This window comes from Narcine bancroftii, chromosome 2 (assembly GCF_036971445.1).
Source record: "Narcine bancroftii isolate sNarBan1 chromosome 2, sNarBan1.hap1, whole genome shotgun sequence".
NCBI classification, from domain to species: domain Eukaryota; kingdom Metazoa; phylum Chordata; class Chondrichthyes; order Torpediniformes; family Narcinidae; genus Narcine; species Narcine bancroftii.
The window spans coordinates 216,186,055-216,213,406 of NC_091470.1; the positions used below are offsets into that span (position 1 = coordinate 216,186,055).

General features: G+C 43.2%; 1 protein-coding gene and 1 long non-coding RNA gene across 4 annotated transcripts in view; one reads left to right on the forward strand and one right to left on the reverse strand.

Moving 5' to 3' along the window:
• On the reverse strand, nt 1-26,554 carry LOC138755070 (uncharacterized). The gene is made up of 3 exons (XR_011352014.1): nt 26,435-26,554; nt 18,238-18,321; nt 1-357 (listed from the first exon to the last, which is right to left on the reverse strand). It is a non-coding gene; the product is annotated as an uncharacterized lncRNA (long non-coding RNA).
• LOC138755068 (ATPase family AAA domain-containing protein 2-like) overlaps nt 22,483-27,352 on the forward strand; it is a 117,861-nt gene continuing 112,991 nt past the window's right edge. For 2 of the 3 annotated variants that reach the window (XM_069920268.1, XM_069920269.1), the window contains exon 1: nt 22,483-22,816. In XM_069920268.1, the coding sequence (XP_069776369.1) occupies nt 22,724-22,816 (93 nt within the window). In that variant the 5' untranslated portion in view covers nt 22,483-22,723. The remainder of the gene's footprint in view (nt 22,817-27,352) is intronic. The other variant, XM_069920270.1, reaches the window with a different exon arrangement.

The following is a 27,352-nucleotide window of genomic DNA, read 5'->3' on the forward strand; positions in this document are numbered from 1 at the left end:
TCAGCCATGCTTTCTTTAATTTCTGATATGTCTCATCACTGATTCAACATTCATAAAGCAAGTGGACAAAGTTTCTATCTTATTCAAGATATTGGCTACAACTTTGGCCAACCCCCCCCCCCCCAGTTGGTCTCAAGGCCCCTCCTGTGCCACTCCTCATTGGGCTTTCACTCGATGTTCCTGGCTGAGCTGTTGCTTCTTTAGTTTTTGTTTTTGGTTGCCTTGGTCGTTTAGAACTAGTTTTATCCATTTTTGATAAAATTTTGATTTTTGAGCTTTCAAACCGTCTGTTCCTGGAGAACTCTTTCAGAACACATCTCGTCAGATCTTTTGCATGGCCGTGATCCCTGATAATCTCTAAATTTAAAAAATGTATAAAAATACAAAACATTGGTTGGTCATGTACACATTGAGCAGCTGAATAATACAATATAAAATGAGACTATCAGGTGAGAATCAGATTTACTGTCAGACTACATACATGACATCACATACAACCCTGAGATTCCTTTTCCTCTAGGTACAGCAGAATTACCACTTATTGGTAATGCAAAAAACTGTACTCAAGGCACACCAGTGGCTATACTTTGTAAGGTGTCTGAGGAGATACGGTAGGTCACCAGAGACTCTTAGAACCTTCTAAAGGTGTACCATGGAGAGTATTCTGTCTGGTTGCATCACAGCCTGGTTTGAGGGTACATCTCTCAAGACAAGAATAAACTCCAGTGGCTTGTTAACTCGACATGTGACATCACGGGCGCCAGACTTCACTCCATTGAGGACACCTACATGAAGCTGTGTCTTAAAATACCAGCCTCTATCCTTAAGGACCCCCACCACCCAGGCCACACCCCCTTCACTCTGCTACCATCAAGGAAAAGGTACAGGAGCCTAAAGTCGAGCAATCAGCGGCACAAGGTCAGCTTCTTCCCCACTGCCATCAGATTCCTGAATAATCAATAATTTTATGAACGAAAGACACGGCCTTACTCTTGTGCACAATTATTATTATTTTTCTTACAATGATGTAGTAAGATGCTGCCAAAAAACACTGAATTTCATGACTTGTTGATGACAATAAATCCCGATTCTGATGAAAACAAATAAAGTAATGCAAATCAATTAAGTGCTAAGCTAAGAGTCCTTAAAGGACTGATTGAGTTTGTTGTTGAGGAGTCTGATGGCGGAGGGTATCAGTTGTTCCTGAACCTGGTGGGTGGGAGTCCTGTGGCATCTATACCTCTTTCCTGATGGTGGCAGCGAGAATGGAGCATGTAGACCCTTGATTGCTGCTGCTCTCCAATGCCCTGTAGGTGTTCTCAATGGGGAAAAGGTTTTGCCTGTGATGTCCTGGGCTGTGACCACTACCTTTTGCAGGGCCTTACGTTGAGGTGTATTGGTGTTCCCATACCAGGCCATGATGCAGCTGGTCAACACATTTCCTACCACACCTCTGTAGAAAGTTGCCAAGGTTTCCAAAATCATATTAAACATCTGCAAATGTGTCTAATCCTTAAGTATGGCTTCATTTTTTCTTGCATTCCTGCAAATTAATTCACATTTTTATCTGATTATTTTCACAAAATTAAAACCTGCTCAGGAATATTTAAAATCCATAAACTACTCCTGGACGACAAAAAAAAAATCTGTCCTCACTCTTGAAACACCACATTTCTGCACTAACTGCCACTGTGAACATTTATTTATCCTTTTATAAGTACAGGTTTTACTTTTGTCTTATTGCAAATCATAGTAATTTAGAAGCTCAACAGGTGGATGTTGGTGTAACTTACTTTTTTTTAAAAACTTAAAGTAAACTTTATTTACAAACAGAAAACTGTTCAATGTCTCTTTGCACCCTTGCTGTTGATTCCATACATTTCCATCATATATCCAGGGGTGCTGTGCTAATTTTTTTAGGTGCCACAACTCACCAAAGACAGCGACGAGGAGGTGCTGGAGCAGCGTTCCCAGCTTCTCAGATTTGAGGCCTGTTACTAGTGGTGTACCTCAGGGATCGGTGCTGTTGTTTGTCATTCATATCAATGCTCTGGATGATAATGTGGTAAATTGGATCAGCAAGAACATTGCTACATTCAATTCTATTAGGCATCACTGAAGCACCTTGTCCTTAATGCGGCCTCTTTTGTTTGAGGGGCTTCCCCTCAGTCCCAGCCCCTCAATGTCTGGTAATGGAAGGACTCTAGTCTGTGGTTCTTCCCCACAGCACCCTCTGTGATAATATGGGATCCCATCACCTCTGTATACATTTGTATATATTTACATATAGTAATAGTGATTGGGTGAGAGCCATAGCCACGCCTACTGGCAGGTCATAAGATGCTACACCTAACCAGACCCAGGACAGTCTGGACTGGTCGACCTCGATGTTCTACGCTCCACTCCAATAAAAGCCTTGGTTTGAGTCAACAAGTCTTTGAGTCATTCGACACACGACAATTTTATTACCAAAAACTTTCAACGGATGGAGCGAATGCTGCGACCAGAATGCCTCAGCATCGATTCACAGTCAGCTACTGCCCAGAGTGATTTCAGACACGAGGTGAGGTGTTTCAGACACCGTCGTGGAGGAAGATGCCGATAAACTGTTGGTTCTGATGTCAATGGTGTCCACGAGTGTCGATGAAAATATCCAAGATCCGACCTCCTATACAGCAGCCATAAATGTGCTAAAAGAACTCTATGAACGACCTGTGAATAAGGTATATGCCAGGCACCTGCTGGAGACCAGGAGACAGCAACCGGGTGAGTCCTACAGAGCCTATCTATAGGCACTAAGGTTACTGGGTAGAGCATGTGCATGCACTGATAAAAATGCGGCCAGAATCACTGATGACTTCATACGGGATGCTGACATGGCTGGGATTCGGTCTAACGAAGTGAGGCAATGACTGTTGGAGCACAGGAGAGATAGCCTAGTGGAGACTGTACAGATCGCTGAAATAATGGAGGCTGCAGCCCTAAGCATGGATGCCTATACACAGGGCTGTGGCCGGTCATGGGCCCACCATTATTATGTGAGTAGAGCACCTGCTTTTGATTCGGCCTCCCCACGGACAGTTGATGGCCTCACCAGTGCCACACTACCTGACACTTCTGCGGGATAGAAAAACAGTTGATCCCTGTGCCTTGCGAGGAAGGCCCGGTGTCAGAAGTGCAAAAAGAATGGCCATTTCGCAAAAGTCTGCCGGTCCAAGCTGGTGGCCACCAAGCAGAGTGCCTCATGCAACGCCCAACTGCCTTCCCCAGATTTAAACTACTCAGACTCAGAACTCTCATCCAATGAGAGTGAGGAACCAATCTCACGGAATCGCTTGACATCATGACGCAAGCATCGCGTGCGGAAGGCGCAGCCCTCACAGCGCTCTCCCCTCAATGCCATGACGATACACCCCGACAGACCACCCACTCCATGCAAAGCTCCACCACCAGCTTCTACGCCAGCCCTACCCAACGTGACCTCTGCGCTGGCAGGCCCCGACAGACTGCCTGCACCACATGTGCTGCCGCCACTGCCGCTCGCCGCTGAATTACTGGCACCACGGCTCTCCACATTGGCCCCCTCTAACAGGGTCACTGCATCGGCTGACCCCGACGGACCACCCACTCCGATGACGTCACCACACAAGTGTAGTGCGCAACAGGCCGAGGCACCACAACGCTCCGCCACTGCTCCAGTGACGCGAGGTTCCAATGGATGGCCCTCCCAGCGATGCGTGACTTCATCCAGAGACACCAACAAAGGCAGGTCTGCTCCCTGCGTCGTTCGCTGCATCTGTGACACTGAATCAAACCAACCACATCCCTTAGCTAAGGCCATGGAAACAATCAAGGTGAACTGTCTTTTTGATTCAGGTTCGATGGAGAGCTTCATTCACCCAGACCTGGTCCAGCGATGTGCACTTGCAGTCTATCTGATTGACCAGAAAATTTGGTTGGCCACAAGAGCCCACTCAATGGGCATCAAGGGGTATTGTGTGGTGACTTTGAAAGTTCAGGGCATCAGATTTACAGGTTTTAAGTTACTAGTCCTGTCTCATCTGTGTGCTCCTGTATTGTTGGGGTTGGATTTTCAATACCATTTTAAATTGATGTCACTGCATTATGGCACCCCCACCCCCCACTCCCCGCTCTCTGTCTGCCACCACTCCACCCTGGAGACCTCCTGCCAGTGACAGCCCACGCTATTCCCTGCACCCTGAACCTGGCTCTCCACTTGTAGTCTCTCTAATCTCAGAGTCGATCATCCAACACTCTTCGCCAACCTCACTCCTGGCTGGAAACCGATTGTCACCAAAACCCAGCAGTACAGCTTCAGGGACAGGAAATTCATTAAAAATGAGGTGCGCAGACTGCTGGACGAGGGCATCATTGAACCCAGTGCAAGTCCCTGGAAGGCGCAGGTAGTAGTCATGAAGAACGGGGAGAAGCTGCGAATGGTGGTTGACTGCAGCTTCACACTCTTGGACGCTTACCCTCTTCCACGAATCACAGACATGGTGAATCAGATCACCCAATACCATGTGTTTTCCACCATCGGCCTTTGATCAGCCTACCACCAGCTCCCAATCCATCTGGAGGACTGCCCCTTCATAGCCTTCGAAGTGGACAGGCGTTTGTACCAATTCCTCAAGGTTCCCTTTGGTGTCACTAATAGAATATCGGTTTTCCTTTTTTTTTTAAATTTTTTTTATTTTTCACACCATAAACCACATTGACCATGACACATACATTTTCCTTTTCAAATATATACAGTGTCATTTTCTCCCCCCTCCCTCCTCCCATCCCACCCTCCCTACCTCCCCCCCCCCATCCATTTAAAGTACAAAATCTAAGATACATTAAACCAGTCAAACAATGTTGTCATTCAATAAAAATAAACAAGAAATTCCACTGAGTCAATTCTTTTCATTTCCTTCTCCTTTCGTTAATTTAGGTAGTGAATGTCCCCGGTAGGTTTTCTCTATAGGCTCCCATATTTGTTCAAATATTTCAATATTATTTCTTAAACTATATGTTATTTTTTCTAATGGAATACATTTATTCATTTCTATATACCATTGTTGTATTTTCAAATTATCTTCCAATTTCCAGGTTGACATAATACATTTTTTTGCTACGGCTAGAGCTATTTTAACAAATCTTTTTTGTGCACCATCCAAATCAATTCCAAATTCTTTGATTTTTATGTTACTTAGGAGGAAGATCTCTGGATTTTTTGGTATATTGTTTTCTGTAATTTTATTTAATATTTGGTTTAGATCTTCCCAAAATTTTTCTACTTTCTCACATGTCCAGATTGCATGAATTGTTGATCCCATTTATTTTTTACATCGAAAACATCTATCAGATACTGTTGGGTCCCATTTATTTAACTTTTGAGGTGTAATGTATAGCCTGTGTATCCAGTTATATTGTATCATACGTAACCTCGTATTTATTGTATTTCTCATCGTTCCAGAACATAATTTCTCCCATGTTTCCTTTTTTATCTTTATATTGAAATCTTGTTCCCATTTTTGTTTAGTTTTACCATTTGTTTCCTCATTCTCCTTTTCTTGCAGTTTAATATACATATTTGTTATAAATCTTTTGATTATCATTGTATCTGTAATCACATATTCAAAGTTACTTCCCTCTGGTAACCTCAGACTGCTTCCTAATTTGTCCTTCAAGTAGGATCTCAATTGGTAATATGCCAGCTCTGTATCTTGAGTCATATTGTATTTATCTTTCATTTGTTCAAAGGATAATAATCTATTTCCTGAAAAACAATTTTCTATTCTTTTGATCCCTTTTTCTCCCATTCTCTAAAGGAAAGGTTATCTATTGTAAAAGGGAGTCACTTATTTTGCGTCAATATTAGTTTTGGTAATTGGTAATTTGTTTTATTCCTTTCTACATGAATCTTTTTCCAAATATTGAGTAGATGATGTAATACTGGAGAACTCCTACGTTGTACCAATTTTTCATCCCATTTATATATGTTTTCAGGTATCTTTTCCCCTATTTTATCTAATTCTAATCGAGTCCAATCTGGCTTTTCCCTTGTTTGATAAAAATCTGATAGGTATCTTAATTGTGCGGCTCTATAATAATTTTTAAAGTTTGGCAGTTGTAAGCCTCCTTGTTTATACCATACTGTTAATTTATCTAGTGCTATCCTCGGTTTCCCCCCTTTCCATAAAAATTTCCTTATTATTTTCTTTAACTCCTTGAAGAATTTCTCTGTCAAGTGTATTGGCAATGCCAGAAATAGGTATAATATCCTTGGGAAAATGTTCATTTTAATACAGTTTATCCTTCCTATTAGTGTTAATGGTAAATCTTTCCAATGCTCTAAATCGTCCTGTAATTTTTTCATTAGTGGATAATAATTAAGTTTATATAGATGGCCGAGATTTTTATTTATTTGTACACCTAGGTATCTTATTGCTTGCATTTGCCATCTAACTGGTGATTCCTTCTTAAATTTTGAGAAATCCGCATTATTCATTGGCATTGCTTTACTTTTATTTACGTTAATCTTGTAACCCGACACTTCTCCATATTCCTTCAATTTCTTATATAATTCTTTTATTGATAGTTCTGGTTCTGTTAAGTATACTATAACATCATCCGCAAATAAACTGATTTTATATTCCTTGTCTTTTATTTTTATCCCTTTTATATTATTTTCTGTTCTTATCAATTCTGCTAGTGGTTCTATAGCTAACGCGAACAATAAGGGTGATAGTGGGCATCCCTGCCGTGTTGACCTGCTTAAGTTAAATTGCTTTTACTGTCACTTTTGCCAATGGCCCCTTATTTAATGCTTTAATCCAATTAATATACTTCTTTGGTAAACTGAATTTTTGCAATACTTTGAATAAATAATTCCATTCTATTCTGTCAAAGGCCTTCTCTGCATCTAAAGCAACTGCTACTGTTGGCGCTTTACTCCCTTCTACTGCATGTATTAAGTTAATAAATTTACAAATATTGTCTGTTGTGCATCTTTTTTTAATAAATCCAGTTTGGTCTAGATTTACCATTTTAGGTACATACTCTGCTAATCTGTTTGCTAATAGTTTAGCTATTATCTTATAATCTGTGTTAAGTAATGATATTGGTCTATATGACGCTGGTGCGAGTGGATCTTTCCCTTGCTTTAGTATTACTGTAATTATTGCTGTTTTACATGAATCTGGTAAGCTTTGTGTTTTATCAATCTGGTTGATTAATTCCAGGAGGGGAGGAATTAATAAATCTTTAAATGTTTTATAGAATTCTATTGGGAATCCATCCTGTCCTGGTGTTTTATTATTTGGTAATTTTTTTATTATCTCTTGTATTTCTACTATTTCAAATGGTTCTGTTAATTTATTTTGTTCCTCTATTTGTAATTTTGGTAGTTCAATTTTAGTTAAAAATTCTTCTATTTTCCCTTCTTTCCCTTCATTTTCAGTTTGGTATAATTGTTCATATGATTCTCTAAAGATTTCCTTGATCTCCGTTTGATTAAATGTGATTTGTTTGTCTTTTTTTCTTGATGCCAATACCATTTTCTTAGCTTGTTCTGTCTTAAGCTGCCATGCTAGAATTTTGTGCATTTTTTCCCCCAATTCATAATATTTCTGTTTTGTCTTCATTATGTTCTTCTCCACCTTATATGTTTATAGTGTTTCATATTTTATTTTTTTATCTGCCAATTCTCTTCTTTTAGTTGTATCTTCCTTCATTGCTAATTCTTTTTCTATATTTACTATTTCCCTTTCCAACTGCTCTGTTTCCTGATTATAGTCCTTCTTCATCTTGGTTACATAACTTATTATTTGCCCTCTAATGAATGCTTTCATTGCATCCCATAGTATAAACTTATTTTTCACTGATTCCATATTTATTTCAAAGTACATTTTAATTTGTCTTTCAATGAATTCTCTAAAATCTTGCCTTTTAAGTAGCATGGAGTTTAATCTCCATCTATACATTCTTGGAGGGATGTCCTCTAACTTTATTGTCAATATCAAGGGTGAATGGTCTGATAATATTCTAGCTTTATATTCTGTTTTTCTTACTCCATCTTGCATACGAGCTGATAACAAAAATAGGTCTATTCTTGAGTATGTTTTTTGTCTACCCGAGTAATATGAATATTCCTTTTCATTTGGCTGTTGCTTCCTCCATATATCCAAAAGTTGTATTTCTTCCATCGATTTAATTATAAATTTGGTTACTTTGTTCTTTCTGTTAATTTTTTTCCCCAGTTTTGTCCATATTTGAATCCAAATTCAGGTTGAATTTATTAATATAAATATTAATCCTATTAATATGTTCCCTTGTGTATCTGCTATCTTCAAAAAGATATCTTGCATGAACTTTTGATCTTCTTCGTTAGGTGAATATACATTGAGTAGATTCCAAAACTCCGAATATATCTGACATTTTATCATTACATATCTCCCTGCTGGATCTATTATTTCCTCTTCTATTTTAATTGGCACATTTTTACTAATTAATATAGCTACTCCTCTTGCTTTTGAATCATACGACGCTGCTGTTACGTGTCCTACCCAATCTCTCTTTAATTTCTTGTGCTCCAATTCAGTTAAATGTGTTTCTTGCACAAATGCTATATCATTTTTTTCTTTTTTCAGTAAATTTAACAGCTTCTTCCTTTTAATTTGGTTATGTATTCCATTAATATTTAAAGTCATATAGTTCAGCGTAGCCATTTCATACTTTGTTTATCTTCCCTTTCCGTTTCTCCATCATCACCTTTCCTTCTTATCCATTTCTGCTTTCTTGTTTTGAACACTTTATAAGACAACATTTCTAAAACATCAAACATTTTCCTTATTCTCCTATTTAAAACTTCTTTAACCCCATTCTCCCCTCCCCCTCCTGAGTTGCCCTTAATCCCTTGTCGGGCAACCACATCTCCCCTCTCCATTTGGATTTGCGAATTCACTCGCAAACGTCAACTGATTTTGTAGTGACCGTAACTCCTCCCCACCCAGCCCCCCCCAGAAAAGATTTCAATTTTCATATGTAACAAAGGTCACTCTTTTAATTCCCTCCTTATTCCCTCTATTCCCTTTCCCTCCCTTATTAATTCTTGTCTATACTCTATATATTTTCCTCTAAATACGGATACATTCATGTATACACACTATATATATATATATATATATATATATATACACACACACATATATCCCTTTACACACATACATATAGTTCGTGGTCATTTTTACTCTCATTACATGTCTTCATCTCTCTGCTTGTTTTGTAGTTGTTCTGCAAATTTCCTTGCTTCCTCTGGATCCGAGAATAGTCTGTTTTGTTGCCCAAGTACCGCTGGGTACTTTAACATAAATTTATATCCTTTTTTCCATAAGATCGTTTTTGCTGTATTGAACTCCTTCCTCTTCTCCAGGAGTTCAAAACTTATGTCTGGATAGAAAAATTTTTTTTGACCTTTATATTCCAGTGGCTTTTTGTCTTCTTACTTTCTTCATTGCTTTCTCCAATATATTTTCTCTTGTTGTATATCTTAAGAATTTCACTAAAATGGATCTTGGTTTTTGCTGCAGTCATGGTTTCGGGGCTAAAGTTCTATGTGCCCTCTCTATTTCCATTTCTTCCAGTAATTCTGGTCTTCCTAGGACCCTGGGGATCCAATCTTTTATAAATTCTCTCATATTCTTGCCTTCTTCATCTTCCTTAAGGCCCACTATCTTTATATTATTTCTTCTATTTCTTCTGAGCTAACAGCTCATGTGCCTCTAACTTTTTTTATTAGATTCTTCTAATTTCTCTTTTAATTCCTCTACTTCCATTTCTACAATTGTTTCTCATTCTTCCATATTTTTCACTCTTTTTCCTATCTCTGACATGGCCATTTCCATTTTATTCATTTTTTCTTCTGCATTCTTAATTCTTTTTATCTCATTAAATTCCTGTAATTGCCATTCTTTCACTGATTCCATATATTCTTTAAAAAAAGATACATCCATTGTCTTGCCTTTCTCCTCTTCTTCCACTTCTTTCTGTTCTTCTTCTTCTTCCTCTGGATTGACCATCTGTTGTTTCCTTGTTTTCTTTTTACCCTCTTCTTTCTTGTTGTCGTTATTGTCTGTGTTCTGCACCTGCTGCTGTGCTGCAGGTGTCTCTCTCAGCTGTGGAGATCGACTCCGCAGCTGTTCCCCCCTCCCGTCAGTGTGTTTTTTTTTCATGCGCATCGTGCATGCGTGACTCCTCGCGCATGCGCGGTTGCGCACTTTTACTCGGCTCTGCGAGCCATTTTTGTAGTCCCGAGCCCGGGACTTCCATGGACCTGAGGGAGCGGGCTTCTCTCTCCGCAGCGGGCCTCTTCGGACAGGTAAGGCCTTCACCTTCTTCTTCCGACATTCTTTCTTCCTCTTTTCTTCCCGTTGTTTTTGACTTTTCTCTCTTCGCTGCCATTTTCTTCTCACCTTTATTTTTACTTTATTACAAATTTTAGTCTTGTACCTTTGTGCTTTGTGTGTTTTTTTTAAACTTTTCGGGAGAGGGCTGGAATTCCCTGACCGGCCACTACTCCATCACGTGACTCCCCCCCAGAATCTCGGTTTTCCAGTGGGTAATGGACTGGATGGTAGACCAGAACGGGCTAACAGCTACATTCCTGTATTTGAACCATGTCACCATTTGTGGCCATGATCCCCAGGATCACAACACCAACCTTGAGAAATTCTTCCAAACTGCAAACCTATAATTTTGTGAAGTGTGTTTTCCAGACCATTTGCCTCGCAATTCTAGGTTGTGTGGTAGAAAATGAAGTGGTAAGGCCAAATCCCGACCGCATGCACCCTCTCACAGACCTCCCACCGCCTCAAACCCAGAAAGCACTCAAACGCTGCCTGGGGTTTTTTCCTTATTACGTCTAATGGTCCCCCAGTACACTGACAAGGCATGGCCACTTATTAAGTCCACCTCCTTCCCCTTGTTAGCAGAAGCCAGAGTAGCCTTTGACTGCATCAAGTCAGACATCGCCATGGCCACCCTGCTGACGAATCCATAACCTTCCAGGTAGAGAGCGATGCTTCCGTCTTTGCACTGGCAGCCATTTAAAATCAGGCCGGCAGGCCTGCTGTCTTTTTTTCCAGGACCCTCCAGGGCCCAGAAAGCCGACACTCCTCTGTTGAGAAGGAGGCCTAGGCCATTGTGGAAGCTAAACGTCATTGGAGACACTACCTTCTTGGTATTGCTTTACACTGCTGACCGACCAACATGCGGTCTCATTCACATTTAGCAACAACCAGAGGGGTAAGATCAAAAACGACAAAATTACCAGGTGGAGAATCAAGCACACTACCTTTAACTGTGACATTCTGTACCAGCCTGGCAAACTCAGTGACCTGCCCAATGCCCTTTTCCGTAGGACATGTGCCAGTGTACAACTGGACAGGCTGCAGAGACTCCATGAGGAGCTGTCACCCGGAGGACACCAGGTTTGCACATTTCGTAAAGGCCCCCAACCTGCCCTATATGGTCGAGGAGATCCGCTTCATGACCCGAGCCTGCCCCATCTGCTCTGAGTGCAATCTCAATTTCTTCCAGCCAAATAAGACCCATGTCATAAAAGCCACCCAGCCCTTCGAAATTCTCAGTGTGGACTTCAAAGGGCCCCATCTTCAACAAACCATAACACCTATTGTCTCACGGTGGTCGATGAGTACTCCCGCTTCCCGTTTGCTATTCCCTGCCCGGACATGTCCGCTTCGTCATAAACGCACTGCTCACCATTTTCGGGTACCCCAGTTATATCCACAGTGACTGGGGGTCCTTGTTTATGAGTGGTGAGCTGAGGCAGTACCTTCTGGAGTGTGGTATTGCTTCAAGCAGGACCACCAGCTACAACCCACGCGTTAATGAGCAGGTCGAAGGGGAGAATGCCACCATCTGGAAAGCGATCATGCTTTCCCTCCAGTCTAAAGGCCTCCCCACCACTACCATCTACCAAATGTCCTACACTCCATCAGGTCTCTGTTATGTACTGCCACCAACGCTACCCCGCACAAACTCATGTTCTCATTCCCATGGAAGTCGGAATCAGGGATTACCACACCGGCTTGTCTGATGGTTCCTAGACCTGTTCTGCTGAGAAGTCATGTCTGGTACTCAAAAAAATGCTCCCCTAGTCGACTGAGTAACACTGTTACACGCGAACCCACACTATGCTTATATTGAGTACCCGGAATGACAGGAGAATGCGGTCTCGGTAAGGGACCTGGCCCATGCCGGTCTAATGTTGTAATGTTCGTTCCCTAACCTTCCTCCAACTCTCCCCCAGGTAACATGCCAGGACAGCAGGACCAGCAGCAGTACATGGATGACGACGGCAGTAGATGGGACCAGCACACAGACAACGACTGTGGACTAGGGGTACCTGCACCGAGCCTCAGAGACTCCAACGACGAACATACACCGCCCCTGCCAGCTACTCCAATTCCGGCCCCACGGCGATCATGTCGGACGATCAGGTCACCCGACTGTTACAGCCCATAACCCCTGTATGCTATCTGTGGAAGAAATTTGCAAAATGGAAGGATACTCTTAAGGAGTTAGTGGCATGATCTAAAAGTTGTTTGTGGGAATGGAATGAGTCAGCAAGGGGAAAACCACGAGGTCCTCTGGTCCCGGGTGCCGCATGCAAAAGAATAACTCCAGATAACATTTAAGTCTGTTAAAGAATATCTCTAGATAGTGTGGTTCTTTGAACAACCTTCATTTCCCGGGATGTGATCAACTCCTTATCATCATTGTAACCAATTCTGATGACTTTATAAACTAGGTTGTTTACTTCACTGTATAAATTCGAGCTGTGGAACTGTGTAGTTCAGAGCTGAGCCCTGGCTGTTACAGTGACTGCTCTCCTAGATATCTCGCTCTAATAAACTCTTCTGAAGCGTTACCCTGGTGTTAGTAGTGAAATTCTTTCTCCTCAACACTATCCTCCCCATGTTTTGGAGTCCAAAGAAAGGGTGTACCATTGCTGTTCCCCTCCATACAGACCAGACTATTAAGAACTCAGAAAAACCACTACTCTGTAACATACACCCTCCCCCTTTTTTTTTAGCCACCCCGGGGTCAGTTCTCAAAGAAGGAGTGAATATGATAGTATGGGATCCTATGACCTCTGTATATAGTGCTAATGATTGGCTGAGAGCCGTAGCCACACCGACTGGCCAGGTCATAAAGGGCTGCACCTAACCAGATCCAGGTCAGTCTGGACTGGTCGACCTCAATGTTCTGCGTTCCAGTCTTTTGGTAATAAAAGCCTTGGTTTGAATCTACAAGTCTTTGAGTCATTCTGCATGCTACACCCTCGTGTGGGTTGCGCCAAGGGTCAGTGCATCCCTCAGCACATACTCCTGCAACCTGGAATGTGCCAGTCACAGTTAGCATCAGAACAAATCTAATCAGGGGACATTAGGGTAACTTTGGGGGGGGGCACAAACTGACATTTGTGTGGTAGTTTAATGTGCCATTTGTGTTCGGGTGGGGGTGCAATGGCCCACAAATGCCCCTCCCCATGACACTGACCCTGGCCAGTTGGCAGAATTCCCGTATGGTTGACTCCATGTGCTGAAAGACCGGTGGAGCGTCTTTCTTAAAACAAATAATATATGACATATGCAGCAATTAAACATGAACATGACTATTTTTTTTTATATATAGAAAAAGAAGAAACCCCCCCTTCAGCCAACTCTCCCAAGGAGAGCCATAAAAAAAGAAAAAAGATTAAAGAAAAAGTTAAATATACATATTAAAATCTAATCAATATAAATTGAAATGTAAATATTCTGAGCAAAACATACATAATTTGTTCCATTATTAAACAATATTTCATCTCATTATGCCATCTATTAATATCAATCATATTTGCATCTTTCCACGTTCTAGCAATACATTTTTTCACTACAGATAAAGCTAAATATACAAAAGCAAGCTGGAATTTATCTAATCCCAAACCTTTCAGAGGTTACAAACTACCCAATAAAAATACTGTTGGATCTAAAACTATTTTAATCTTATATAGGTATTCTAAAAACGATTGAATTTTCTTCCAAAAAGATTGTATATGTATACATAACCAAACAGCATGAAAAAAAAGTTCCAACCGTATTACCACATCTAAAACACAAATCTGATTCATGAAAACCATATTTTTTAAATTTTTCAGGTGTCAAATATAATTGATGTAAAAAATTGTAATTAATCATTGTATAACGTGCATTTATCAATCTAGTTACACAATCGTAACAGATATCTAACCAATCATCTTCAGAAAAAATAAAACCAATATCCGCTTCCCATTTAATTTTAGATCTATCCCAACCCTTTTTATCCATACCATCCTGTAATATTTGATACATAGATGAAATATAACCCTTCTCTGGTACCTTCATAAGAAAAGTCTCAAATTTAGTCATTTTAGGTTAAATCATATCTCTACCAAACATACATTTTACCAAAGATCGAATTTGACAATAAAGAAATAAAGAGTTCTTATCAATACCAAAATCTTCCCTCATCTGATTAAAAGATAAAAACTTACCCTCTTTAAAACAATCTCCCAAATTTTTCACACCTTTAAATCTCCAATGCAATAAACTTTGATTATGTATTGAAAAAGTTGATTATTATACAATGGAGTCAAAGCCAATAATTTATCCCTAGAATCTATCATTTTATTTTTCTTTATCCTTCTTTCTTCTTTGGCTTGGCTTCGCGGATGAAGATTTATGGAGGGGTAATGTCCACGTCAGCTGCAGGTTCGTTTGTGGCTGACAAGTCCGATGCGGGACAGGCTGACACGGTTGCAAGGGAAAATTGGTTGGGGTGAGGACATGGAGGGGGAGGACATGGACATGTCCTCGGGTATGCGTAAAGGAGCTTTTAGGTGGAGTGCAGTGTGCGCAGTACTGGCCCCACCCTTTACACCCATGGTTCGTGTGCCGTGGCCAAGCAAGCTGGGATGTGGCAGCGAGGTCCTTGGGTCGTAGGTTTTATATCGGAGTGGCCTTCTCCTATGCAGGTTTATTACCCGGGCTGGAGGGGCCTGCCTCCCCTCCTAGTTTTATCTTTATCCATAACTTCATTAAATGTTTTAGTATAGGCACATTATATTGTTGTAATAAATTTATATTCCACCTAAACAAAAATTTATGTATTTCAAATTCAGAAATACTTGCCATCTCAATTTTAGCCCAACTAGGAGGCCGTACCAAATCCATCAATGAACTAATAAATTTAAGTTGGGCTGCTTCATAATAATTTTGAAAATGTGGTAAACGTAATTCCCCTAACTCACATTTCCAAGTTAATCTACCCTCGAAAATTTACCCCTCCATAAAAACTTCTTAACCATTTTATTCAAATCGAAAAAAAAATCATCAAGTAAATACGAAATAGATTGAAACAAATATTGTATACGCAGAAAGATATTAATCTTAATTGTACTTATCCTACCATTAAATTAATAGGTAAATCTTTAAATTTAATCAAGTCAGTTTTAATTGTTTTCATTACAGAACATAATTTAATTTATATAAAGATTGATAATTAACATTCAAAATTATACCCAGATATTTAATTTGATCAGTCCATTTCAAATTAATAATATTCTTATAAACTGAATAATCTCCTTCACTTACCGGTAATATTTCACTTTTTTCCAAATTAACTTTACATCCAGAAAGACATCCATATTGTATTAAACACTCCTTCAAGTACAAAAGTGACTGAGCTGGGTTTGTTAAATACACCAATACATCATCAGCAAATAAATTAATTTTATACTCCTCATCTAAAACTTTCATACCTTGTATCTGTGTATTTTGTCTTATCAGCTGTGCTAAAGGTTCAATCACTAACACAAATAAAGCTGGCGATAAAGGACAACCTTGACGAGTTGATCGAGTTAACTTAAAGGATTCCGAAATCAAACCATTCGTCAATACTCTAGCTACCGTTTTACTATATAGAGCCCTAATCCAACCAATTAAAAAAAAAGGACCATACTTAAATTTCTCCAAAACTCTAAACAAAAAATTCCATTCAACTCTATCAAATGCTTTTTCTGCATCTAAGGATATCACCATCGGGTGATCTGAAGATTGTCGAAATCTATTAATCAAACTAATCACACGCAAAATGTTATCTGAAGCATATCTATTCTTTATAAAACCTGTTTGATCAATATGAATCAACTTAGGTAAAAATTTAGCCAATCTATTCGCTAATATTTTAGCTATTATTTTATAATCTACATTTAACAACGAAATTGGTCTATATGATGATACTTTCAAAGGACCTCTATCTTTTTTTGGAATTACTGTAATTAAAGCACTAGAACAAGACTCAGGTAATTCATAATGTTCTCCAATTTTACGTAATACATCCCCAAACACTGTAGATAAATCATCATAAAAAATTTTATAAAATTCAACCGAAAATCCATCATCACTAGGCGATTTACTGTTCGGCATTTCCAGCATAGCCATTTTAATTTCCAAATCAGTAAATGGTTCTTCTAACTCCTTTATATCTGTATCCTCTAATATCGGTACATTCAACTGTGATAAAAAAAAATCAATCGATCCAGTTTCTTGTTTTCGTTCAGATGTATATAACATTTTAAAAATGAATAAAATTCATCATTAAGCTCACAAGGTTTATAAGTAATAAGAGAATTCTGTCTAACAGCATTAATAGTCCTCAAAATCTGTCTTTCTTTAATTGCCATGCCAGTACCTTATGTGCTCTCTCTCCCCATTCATAATACCGTTGTTTAGACCTATTAATCACACATTCAAATTGATAAGATTGCAAAGTATTATATTTCAATTTCAGCCCAGATAATTCTATTTTCTGATCTTCTGTGGCATCTTTCTGAAATTCCTTTTCTAACTCATCAATCTGTTTCTCTATTTCAAGACTCTGATTTAATCGATTATTTTTTATTTTAGAAGTATAACTAATTATTTGTCCTCTCAAATAGGCTTTCATAGCATCCCATAATACAAACTTACTTTGAACAGAATTAGAATTTTCTTTCAAAAAATTTTTTTCAAAAATCATTAAATTCCATATTTCTAACATTGTATTAAATCTCCAATATTTGAGTTTTCTCAGAAGTTTCGTATATAAAATATAACAGAGAATGATCTGAAATCACTCTACTTTTATATTCCGCCTGTTGTATTTTCCCTTGTAAGTGTGCCGATACTAAAAAGAAGTCAATCCTTGAAAACTATTCATGTCTAGATGAATAAAAGGAGAAATCTTTCCCTGTCGGATTAAGAAGTCTCCAAATATCTACTAAATTAAGATGCTTGGACCTGAATTGCCATCTTGGATTTTTTAAACTTTCTTCAGAGATTTATCTAATAAAGGTTCCAAAACACAATTAAAATCAGCACCAACTAAAATATTATCATTAGCCTGACCAAAACATAAAAATGCATCTGAAATAAATATTTCATCATCTGCATTTGGGGCATAAATATTAAGTAAAGTCCAAAATTCACTAAAAATCTTACAATTCAATTTAAGAATACATCCTGCCTTTTCCTCCATTGATTGTAATTCAAAAGATAATTTTTTATGTATCAAAATTGCTACACCTTTAGCTCCAGAATTAAATGAAGAATATACATGCCTAACCCACTCCCTTGTTAATTTCACGCTTTCCTTCACATTCAAATGTGTTTCTTGTAAAAAGGCAATATCAATTTTCATTTTTTTAAAATATACGCCAAGACTCGCTTACGCTTAATCTGACTATTTAATCCTCAAACATTAAAAGTAGCAAACATCAACTTTGACATATCTACTATTATTACTAAATACCAATAATATCTTTATATAAAAACTCAAATCAACATATATAGGCACTCCAATAGAAAAAAAATCACAAATTAAAAACTAAATAAAATGAAAATAAAATTAAAAAAAAAGAAAAAATCCCCCCCCCCAAAAAAAAAACTACCAAAAAGTACCCCCTAAACAAAAATTGGGTGTGGGTCACCCACCAGCGGCTGATAACAAGAACTTAGTGCAAATCTCTCCCTCCCCAGCCAAATTGTCAATAACATCAAAAATAACAAAAAAAAAGAAAATTCTTCTTTTCGTCCAGAAGATTCCAATCTTGAAATCCCATTTTAGGAGATAGACTCTTTCCATTACCGTTCTTCCCATTTCTGCATTTTCTTCAGTTTCCAGGACAACCAGATTTTTCTTTAGGAGTTAATAGTCTTTGTCCTCTTATATCTGGCAATGAATCAGCAAAAATCATTGCTTCACGATCAGTTTCAAAAAAACCGAAATTGATAGTCTGCACAAAACACCTTCAACACTGCAAGGTAACGAAAAGTAGACTTATAACCTTTACACTACAAAACTTCTTTAACTGGATTGAATTGACGTCAAAGTTCAATGACCTCTTGACTCAAATCAGGATAAAAAAACTCTGCTATTCTGAATTAATAATGGGGTTTGTCGTTGTCTTGCATTTTATACTGCAAGTCGAAGTATTGCTTCTCTGTCCAAATAACTCAAACACCGGTCTCGGTGGTTGACTAGCTGAGGGTGTTCTTCTTAAAGCTCTATGGGCTCTTTCCAGTACCAATCCCCCAGAGAAAAATTCTTGCCCTAATATTTGCGCAATCCAGTCTTTAAAGAAACGAAGAGGATCTTGTCCTTCTATCTTTGGCTTGGCTTCGGGGACGAAGATTTATGGAGGGGGTAAAAGTCCACATCAGCTGCAGGCTCGTCTGTGGCTGACAAGTCCGATGCGGGACAGGCAGACACGGTTGCAGCGGCTGCAGGGGAAAATTGGTTGGTTGGGGTTGGGTGTTGGGTTTTTCCTCCTTTGCCTTTTGTCAGTGAGGTGGGCTCTGCGGTCTTCTTCAAAGGAGGTTGCTGCCCGCCAAACTGTGAGGCGCCAAGATGCACGGTTTGAGGCGATATCAGCCCACTGGCGGTGGTCAATGTGGCAGGCACCAAGAGATTTCTTTAGGCAGTCCTTGTACCTTTTCTTTGGTGCACCTCTGTCACGGTGGCCAGTGGAGAGCTCGCCATATAACACGATCTTGGGAAGGCAATGGTCCTCCATTCTGGAGACGTGACCCACCCAGCGCAGTTGGATCTTCAGCAGCGTGGACTCGATGCTGTCGACCTCTGCCATCTCGAGTACTTCGACGTTAGGGATGAAAGCGCTCCAATGGATGTTGAGGATGGAGCGGAGACAACGCTGGTGGAAGCGTTCTAGGAGCCGTAGGTGATGCCGTTAGAGGACCCATGATTCGGAGCCGAACAGGAGTGTGGGTATGACAACGGCTCTGTATACGCTTATCTTTGTGAGGTTTTTCAGTTGGTTGTTTTTCCAGACTCTTTTGTGTAGTCTTCCAAAGGCATTATTTGCCTTGGCGAGTCTGTTGTCTATCTCATTGTCGATCCTTGCATCTGATGAAATGGTGCAGCCGAGAAAGGTAAACTGGTTGACCGTTTTGAGTTTTGTGTGCCCGATGGAGATGTGGGGGGAAGCTGGCTGATGGAGGACCTCAGTTTTCTTCAGGCTGACTTCCAGGCCAAACATTTTGGCAGTTTCCGCAAAGCAGGACGTCAAGCGCTGAAGAGCTGGCTCTGAATGGGCAACTAAAGCGGCATCGTCTGCAAATAGTAGTTCACGGACAAGTTTCTCTTGTGTCTTGGTGTGAGCTTGCAGGCGCCTCAGATTGAAGAGACTGCCATCCGTGCGGTACCGGATGTAAACACTTCCAATCTCTTTTCAGTGCCAACCGCTCAGTCCAAGATTCCGCCCTGCTCCAGCTCCCTCAACAGCCCCTAAGGCTAGAGCTGGATGAGGTCCTCACCCTGGATGAGACATATAAGGCAATCGAACAACTGAAAAGTGGCAAAGCAGCAGGTATGGATGGAATCCCCCCCAGAGGTCTGGAAGGCTGGCGGCAAAACTCTGTATGCCAAACTGCATGAGTTTTTCAAGCTTTGTTGGGACCAAGGAAAACTGCCTCAGGACCTTTGTGATGCCACCATCATCACCCTGTACAAAAACAAAGGTGAGAAATCAGACTGCTCAAACTACAGGGGAATCACGCTGCTCTCCATTGCAGGCAAAATCTTCGCTAGGATTCTACTAAATAGAATAATACCTAGTGTCGCCGAGAATATTCTCCCAGAATCACAGTGCGGCTTTCGCGCAAACAGAGGAACTACTGATATGGTCTTTGCCCTCAGACAGCTCCAAGGAAAGTGCAGAGAACAAAACAAAGGACTCTACATCACCTTTGTTGACCTCACCAAAGCCTTCGACACCGTGAGCAGGAAAGGGCTTTGGCAAATACTAGAGCGCATCGGATGTCCCCCAAAGTTCCTCAACATGATTATCCAACTGCACGAAAACCAACAAGGTCGGGTCAGATACAGCAATGAGCTCTCTGAACCCTTCTCCATTAACAATGGCGTGAAGCAAGGCTGTGTTCTCGCACCAACCCTCTTTTCAATCTTCTTCAGCATGATGCTGAACCAAGCCATGAAAGACCCCAACAATGAAGACGCTGTTTACATCCGGTACCGCACGGATGGCAGTCTCTTCAATCTGAGGCGCCTGCAAGCTCACACCAAGTGTCCTTCTATACCTTCTGGCAAACTAACAATTTTCACTTTATTCCTTCTGTTTTGATTCTCCAAGTAATCTATTTTTTCTTTCTATCTCCTTCTCACGTTCTCCTAGTTCTATGATTGATTTTTCCACCTTCAACACTTTTTCTGTGTTAGAAGTCACTTGTTGTTTACAGTCCAAAAAAGCAGTCTGAAATTGTTTTTAAATCTTCACAAGATGCATCCACACGTGTCTTAACCATATTTAATTCTGAACTTATACCAGCATTCATTTGAACCATTTCATTCATTTCAGATGTCAACAAATCCATTCCAGGTTTTATAACAGCTTGAACTGTTGCATACACTGCATATCAGTAAAACTCAGCTCTGTTCTCTCTGACTTAGTGGCAGAACAAGGTAACTGCAGGTAACTCAACAAGGCATTTTAAAAGTTTTACTGCGGGGCTGGACTCCCAGCGACGGCACCCCGACTTCCTCAGGGGGTCGCTGCTGGTTTCCCCCCATATCTCGTTGCTTTTTCAATCATTTCGCGAAGAAAGACGATTTCTTCAGATTGAAATGCTACCTGATGTATTTCCAACAATCCTGTGTGCTCCCTCCGTTGAAATCGAAAGGTTTTCCAAATCGGAGTCCACTTCTTGGGAAGACGCACCTTCTTCCGGAGAACGGGCAATTCCAGCGCCATCCTTCACTTGGTGAGCAATAGACATTTTTTCTTCAGCTCCCACAGGCAATATTTGGGGTTTAGACAATGAAGAAATTGAGCCTGGGGCTGTATCAAGTCGTCTAGGCCCCAAATCTTCAGCACTTCAAAAATGTAACTTCTTCTGCACTTGAGGTTTAGTCTTTTTACCATTAGTGGCCATAATAATTCCTTAATACTTTAAACTAAAATTTAAAAAGTTTAAACTTGAAAACAAAGAGTTAAAAAACAGAGAGGTCGAGATTACACGTCTAGACTCTACCCCATCTTGCCATGCCCCCCCAGTGGAGCGCCTTTCACCGAGTTCTGGATTTCTGTCAATCTTTAGATCAGAGAGTCACATTGCTGTTGGGGATGAACCATGACAAGGACCTTCTCCATCCTTCTCCACACAATCTTCGCCAATCTGCTTTCAGCAAAGAGGTGGGCAACTGTCTCATTTTAAGGACAACGCGTGTTGTGGATCTGACTTGGAGGGCCCCTCTCATGACCAGCCAGTGAATTTTAAGGTTCAGTTTCTTTCATTGCCTTTTAACTTTTGCTTGCCTTAAGTCAGGCAAAGACTCTCCATTAGTATTGACTGGGGCATCTTAAGAAAAGCAGACGGAGTCCCTTCAGAGGGTCCATGAATTCACCCCCAGCGCTCCCACAGCCTCTTCAGCCACACACGCCCGAGCTCCAGATCCAAACCTCCAACACAATCAAGGAGACTACAGCGCCCGAGGCCCTTCGGGAGCCCTTCTTGCCCTCAGCGCCCTCTTGAACCCCAGTTCCGATAACTGGTCCCCACGAGCCAACCTCCAGCAGCCCGCGTGCGTCCTTTGACCACGTTGCCCGCAGGCCGTATGCGCATCAGCGGGCTGTAATCGTGTCTATGACAATCAAACCCCAGGTGTCCCATGAGCACTACAGCAAGTCAAGCCAGCAGCAGACTCACGTGTCTCTATGTTTTGATTACGCTGCCGCCTGTTGCGACTGTTTGCCAAGTTCTGATTGGTCTGCTGTGATGCAACCAGGAAGCGGCGGATACAATGACGCGCTCTGATTGGCTGGCCTTTCCGTTCAGGCTGATTCAATTTTGTATCCCTCCGTGTAAAGGTGATGGAGGGAAGGAAAGAAGCAGAGGAAGTGTCGAGTTGCGTGGGGAAATCGGACCATGCGACGGATTTAAATTCTGTGCCGGGGGCTGCGAGGGATTTGTGTTAAAGTAGGGGATAAGGCCGCTCTATTTCGCCCGGCGGAGCGAGCAGCAGGGAGCGCGGCGGCGCGCGGGAAAGCGCGGGCAGCGGCGGCCGTTGGGCGCGAGGGGGAAGGGTGTCCGCCGGAATGGTGCGGCTGCGGAGCGGCGCGGGCCTGTGTCCAGTCTTCAGCGCCGACCGTGTCACCTTGCACACGGGCGGAAGGGATGGCGGATCGCCGGTGAGACGGGGGAGCGGGACGGAGGGGGGAGCGGGAGGGGGGAGCGGGAGGGGGGAGCGGGTGGGGGGAGTATAGAGGAGAGGAGGGGGTGGGGGAGAGGAGAGGAGGGGGTGGGGGAGAGGAGAGGAGGGGGTGGGGGAGAGGAGGGGGTGGGGGAGAGGAGGGGGTGGGGGAGAGGAGGGGGTGGGGGAGAGGAGGGGGTGGGGGAGAGGAGGGGGTGGGGGAGAGGAGGGGGTGGGGGAGAGGAGGGGGTGGGGGAGAGGAGGGGGTGGGGGAGAGGAGGGGGTGGGGGAGAGGAGGGGGTGGGGGAGAGGAGGGGGTGGGGGAGAGGAGGGGGTGGGGGAGAGGAGGGGGTGGGGGAGAGGAGGGGGTGGGGGAGAGGAGGGGGTGGGGGAGAGGAGGGGGTGGGGGAGAGGAGGGGGTGGGGGAGAGGAGGGGTGGGGGAGAGGGGGGGTGGGGGAGAGGGGGGGAGGGGGGAGGGGGGGGAGGGGGTGGGGAGTGAGATAAGGAGGAAAGGAGAGTGGGGGTCAGAGGAAGGGTTGATGAGAGTGGGGTGGGGGTGGGGGAGAGGGAGGTAGAGGGGTGAGAGGGAGAAGGTAAAGGAAAAAGGAGGGGGTGAGGAGTATGAAAGGGCATTGGGGAGATGGAGAAGGTAGGGAAGAAAGGAGGGGGTGAGGAGTATGAAGGTGTTGGAGATGGGAGAGAGGGGGAAGGGGAGAGGAGGAGAGGCAGGGGAGAGAAGGAAGGAGAGGCAGGGGAGAGGAGGAAGGGGAGGGGAGGAAGGGGAGGGGAGGAAGGGGAGGGGAGGAAGGGGAGGGGAGAGAAGAGGGGGAGGGGAGAGAAGAGGGGGAGGGGAGAGAAGAGGGGGAGGGGAGAGAAGAGGGGGAGGGGAGAGAAGAGGGGGAGGGGAGAGAAGATGGGGAGGGGAGAGAAGAGGGGGAGGGGAGAGAAGAGGGGGAGGGGAGAGAAGAGGGGGAGGGGAGAGAAGAGGGGGAGGGGAGAGAAGAGGGGGAGGGGAGAGAAGAGGGGGAGGGGAGAGAAGAGGGGGAGGGGAGAGAAGAGGGGGAGGGGAGAGAAGAGGGGGAGGGGAGAGAAGAGGGGGAGGGGAGAGAAGAGGGGGAGGGGAGAGAAGAGGGGGAGGGGAGAGAAGAGGGGGAGGGGAGAGAAGAGGGGGAGGGGAGAGAAGAGGGGGAGGGGAGAGAAGAGGGGGAGGGGAGAGAAGAGGGGGAGGGGAGAGAAGAGGGGGAGGGGAGAGAAGAGGGGGAGGGGAGAGAAGAGGGGGAGGGGAGAGAAGAGGGGGAGGGGAGAGAAGAGGGGGAGGGGAGAGAAGAGGGGGAGGGGAGAGAAGAGGGGGAGGGGAGAGAAGAGGGGGAGGGGAGAGAAGAGGGGGAGGTGAGAGAGAGGGGGAGGGGAGAGAAGAGGGGGGGGTGAGAGAGAGGGGGAGGGGAGAGAAGAGGGGAGGGGTGAGAAGAGGGGGAGGGGAGAGAAGAGGGGAGGGAGAGAAGAGGGGGAGGGGAGTGAGAGGGGGAGGGTGAGAAGAGGGGGAGGGGAGGGTGGGGTTGTCGTGGGGAGGTCGTGGTTGGGGAGTGAGTGGGGTGGGGAGAGGGGTGGGGTGTGTGGGGAGGTGGGGGGGGAGGGGGGGGTGAAGAGGGGGAGGGTGAGAGTGAGAGAAGAGGGGAGGGTGAGAGAAAGGGGGAGGGAGGTTGTGGGGTGGGTGTTGGGTGGGTTGTTGGGGTGAGAGTGTGGGGTGGAGTGGGGAGGGGAGAGAGGGGGAGGGGGAGAGGAGAGGGGAGGGACGAGAGGGAGAGAAGTGGGGGTGGGGTTTTGAGAAGTGGGGGGTGTGAGGGGGAGGGAAGAGAGGGGTGAGGGGAGGAAGTGGTGGGGTGGGGAGAGAGTGGGGGAGGGGAGAGAAGAGGGGAGGGGAGAGAAGAGGGGGAGGGAGAGAAGAGGGGGGGGGAGAGTAGAGGGGGAGGGGTTGAGAGTGGGAGGGGTGTGAGAAGGGGGAGGGTGAGGGGGAGGAGGGGGAGGGTGGGGGGAGGAGGGGGTGGAGGGAGGGGAGGAGGGGGTAGGGGTGGGGAGGGTGGGTGAGGAGGGGAGGGAGGAGGGGGGGGAGGGGGGGGAGGGGAGGAGTGTAGGGGGAGGGTGGGGAGAGGGGGTGGGGGGGAGGTGGGGGAGGGGGGGAGGAGGGGGAGGAGGGGGAGGGGGGGAGGAAGGGGAGGGGGGGGGGGAGGGTAGGAGGGGGGGAGGGGTGGGGGAGGAGGGGGAGGGGAGGAGGGGAGGAGGGGGAGGGGGAGGGGGGGGGGGGGGAGGGGGGAGGGTTGGTCAAGTTGATTACCATGTGAAATTCTTCCACTCTTCTGTTTCCCTGTTCCTCTCCAGCTTACCACCTCATTTCTCTGCCTTTCTGTGGCAGTTTTAAATTTAGGTGGATTTTGTGAGCTTGTCCTACTGATTATGGAAGGTCCTCAATTCCATAGCTGCAGTGAAATTCTTCTATCTCTTGTACAGAGCCTGTAGTTCTGCAGAACACCCACTTTCAGGCAGTATCCCCCACCCCATAATGGTGTCCTTGAGTGTAAAGGAATGGGAGTTGGAGTGGGTCATCTGGTCTGTCGAGCCTGCTCCACCATTCAATGTGATCTTAGCTGCTCTGATTTTTCATTTTAATTGACTTGTGCAGTGAAGATCATGTCCATTGTGTTTTTTTGATAAATTTTTCTAGAAGGTAGAAGGAGATCTTTGGTCACATCGATGATTGAACAGGATTTGTGTAATGATTTTGTGAAAGAAGATTCCTCTATAATTAATTCAATTAGACGTGTTTCCTATTTTGAACATGATAACTGACATTTCTGAGATCACTTGCACGCTGTCTTCTTCCCAGTACAATTTCAATTTTTTGATGTCTGGCAGTACATTTACACATATAAATGAAACAATATTTCTCCTGACGACAGTGCATTCACAATACATGCATCACATAAAACAAAATCTTCCCTCAATAAGTTCTTGAGAGAATTCAGTTAATTAAAACACATCAAAGAGATTTTGCTGGTGGTGGTGTATTATTTTCATTGGTCTCACAGCCTGTGGGGAGAAGCTGTTCTCCATTCTGGCAGTCCTAGTTCTGATACTGCTGTACCTCCTTTTTGATGAAGTAGGGATCCTCAGCAATACTTCAGGTTGTGAATTGTTGCTGGAAGCACTAACCTTGTCATCTTTTTGTAATTCATGGATTTGCAATTAATGGAGGCCTTTCAGCTTTTAAAAAAAATCTTTTTAACTGGGCAAGGATAAGGCTGAGGATGTCACTACCTGTAATGGATTGGTGGGCTCTTGGACAAAAGACATTTATACATTAGAACATTACAGCACTGTACAGGCCCTTAGAGGGCCTGTGTTGTGCTGACCCATATAAACCTAATCCACAATTAATAGAACCTTCAGTCCATAACCCACCCTCCATTTTTCTTCATCTATGTGCCTATCTAAGACTTTTAAATGTCCCTATTGTGCTACTACCACTGGGAGTATTCCAGGTTCCCATTACTCTGCGTATATGTGTGTGTATAAACAAAAAAAAACCTTTAACATTTCCCCAAAACTTTCCCAACTCACTTTAAATCGGTGTCCTCTAGTATTTGCCATTGGTGCTCTGGTAAACAGATCATTGCTGGCGTGTCTGTGCCTCATATCTGATCAGCTGAGGAGGTCTTCATTGTGACCTTTCCATTAGGTAGCGACAGCATCTATCTGTGGTGACTCTTTCTTCATTCACCCTGTGTTGGAGATGATTTTTGTCAGAACATCTGCATGTTTTGGTTGTTAATTAGTTTCTAGGTTCCTTGACTTCGATATACCATGTATTTTCAGAGGTGGCCAACATTTTAATTTAGATAGACAGCATGGTTACAGACCATTTAAGCCCACAAATCTGTGCCGCCCAATTAACCTACACCCCTGGAACATACTCATGGGCTGAAATGGCCTGTTACCGTGCTGTCTCTCCAAATTAAAAGCTTGGCCACCACTGCTCTAGGTGAAGGGTATTTTTGTATGCAGCCTATGTTTACAGGCATTTCAAGTTCAAATTGTCATGTATATTGGCTACAATGAGAGTATGTTTTACAAGTGTAATTAGTGGATCCAAATGTGGTTCTGCAGTTAAGAATACTAAAGAGCAGCAAGTTATAGAGAGCGTTGAGTAAGAATAGAGCAAAAGCAGCCTTATTGTACTCATGAGGTTTGTTCACGTCTAATAGTAGCAGGAAAGAAACTGTCGTTGAAACTTGTGGTTTGAGATCTTGTACTTGGCCAGGGTAAGATAACTTTTCATATATTGGTTACTTTTCTGAGGTAGCAACAAGAATGGAGAGGGGAGAGTTTGTGTGAATATTTGAGAAGCATTCTCAACACTACAGCTTCTTGCAGCTTGGGCAAAGCAGTTCCTATCCCAAGCAATAATGCATCATGAAAGGATACTTTCAGTTAAAGGACATAGGTGATGTGCTGAATTTCCTCAGGTTTCTGAGGAAG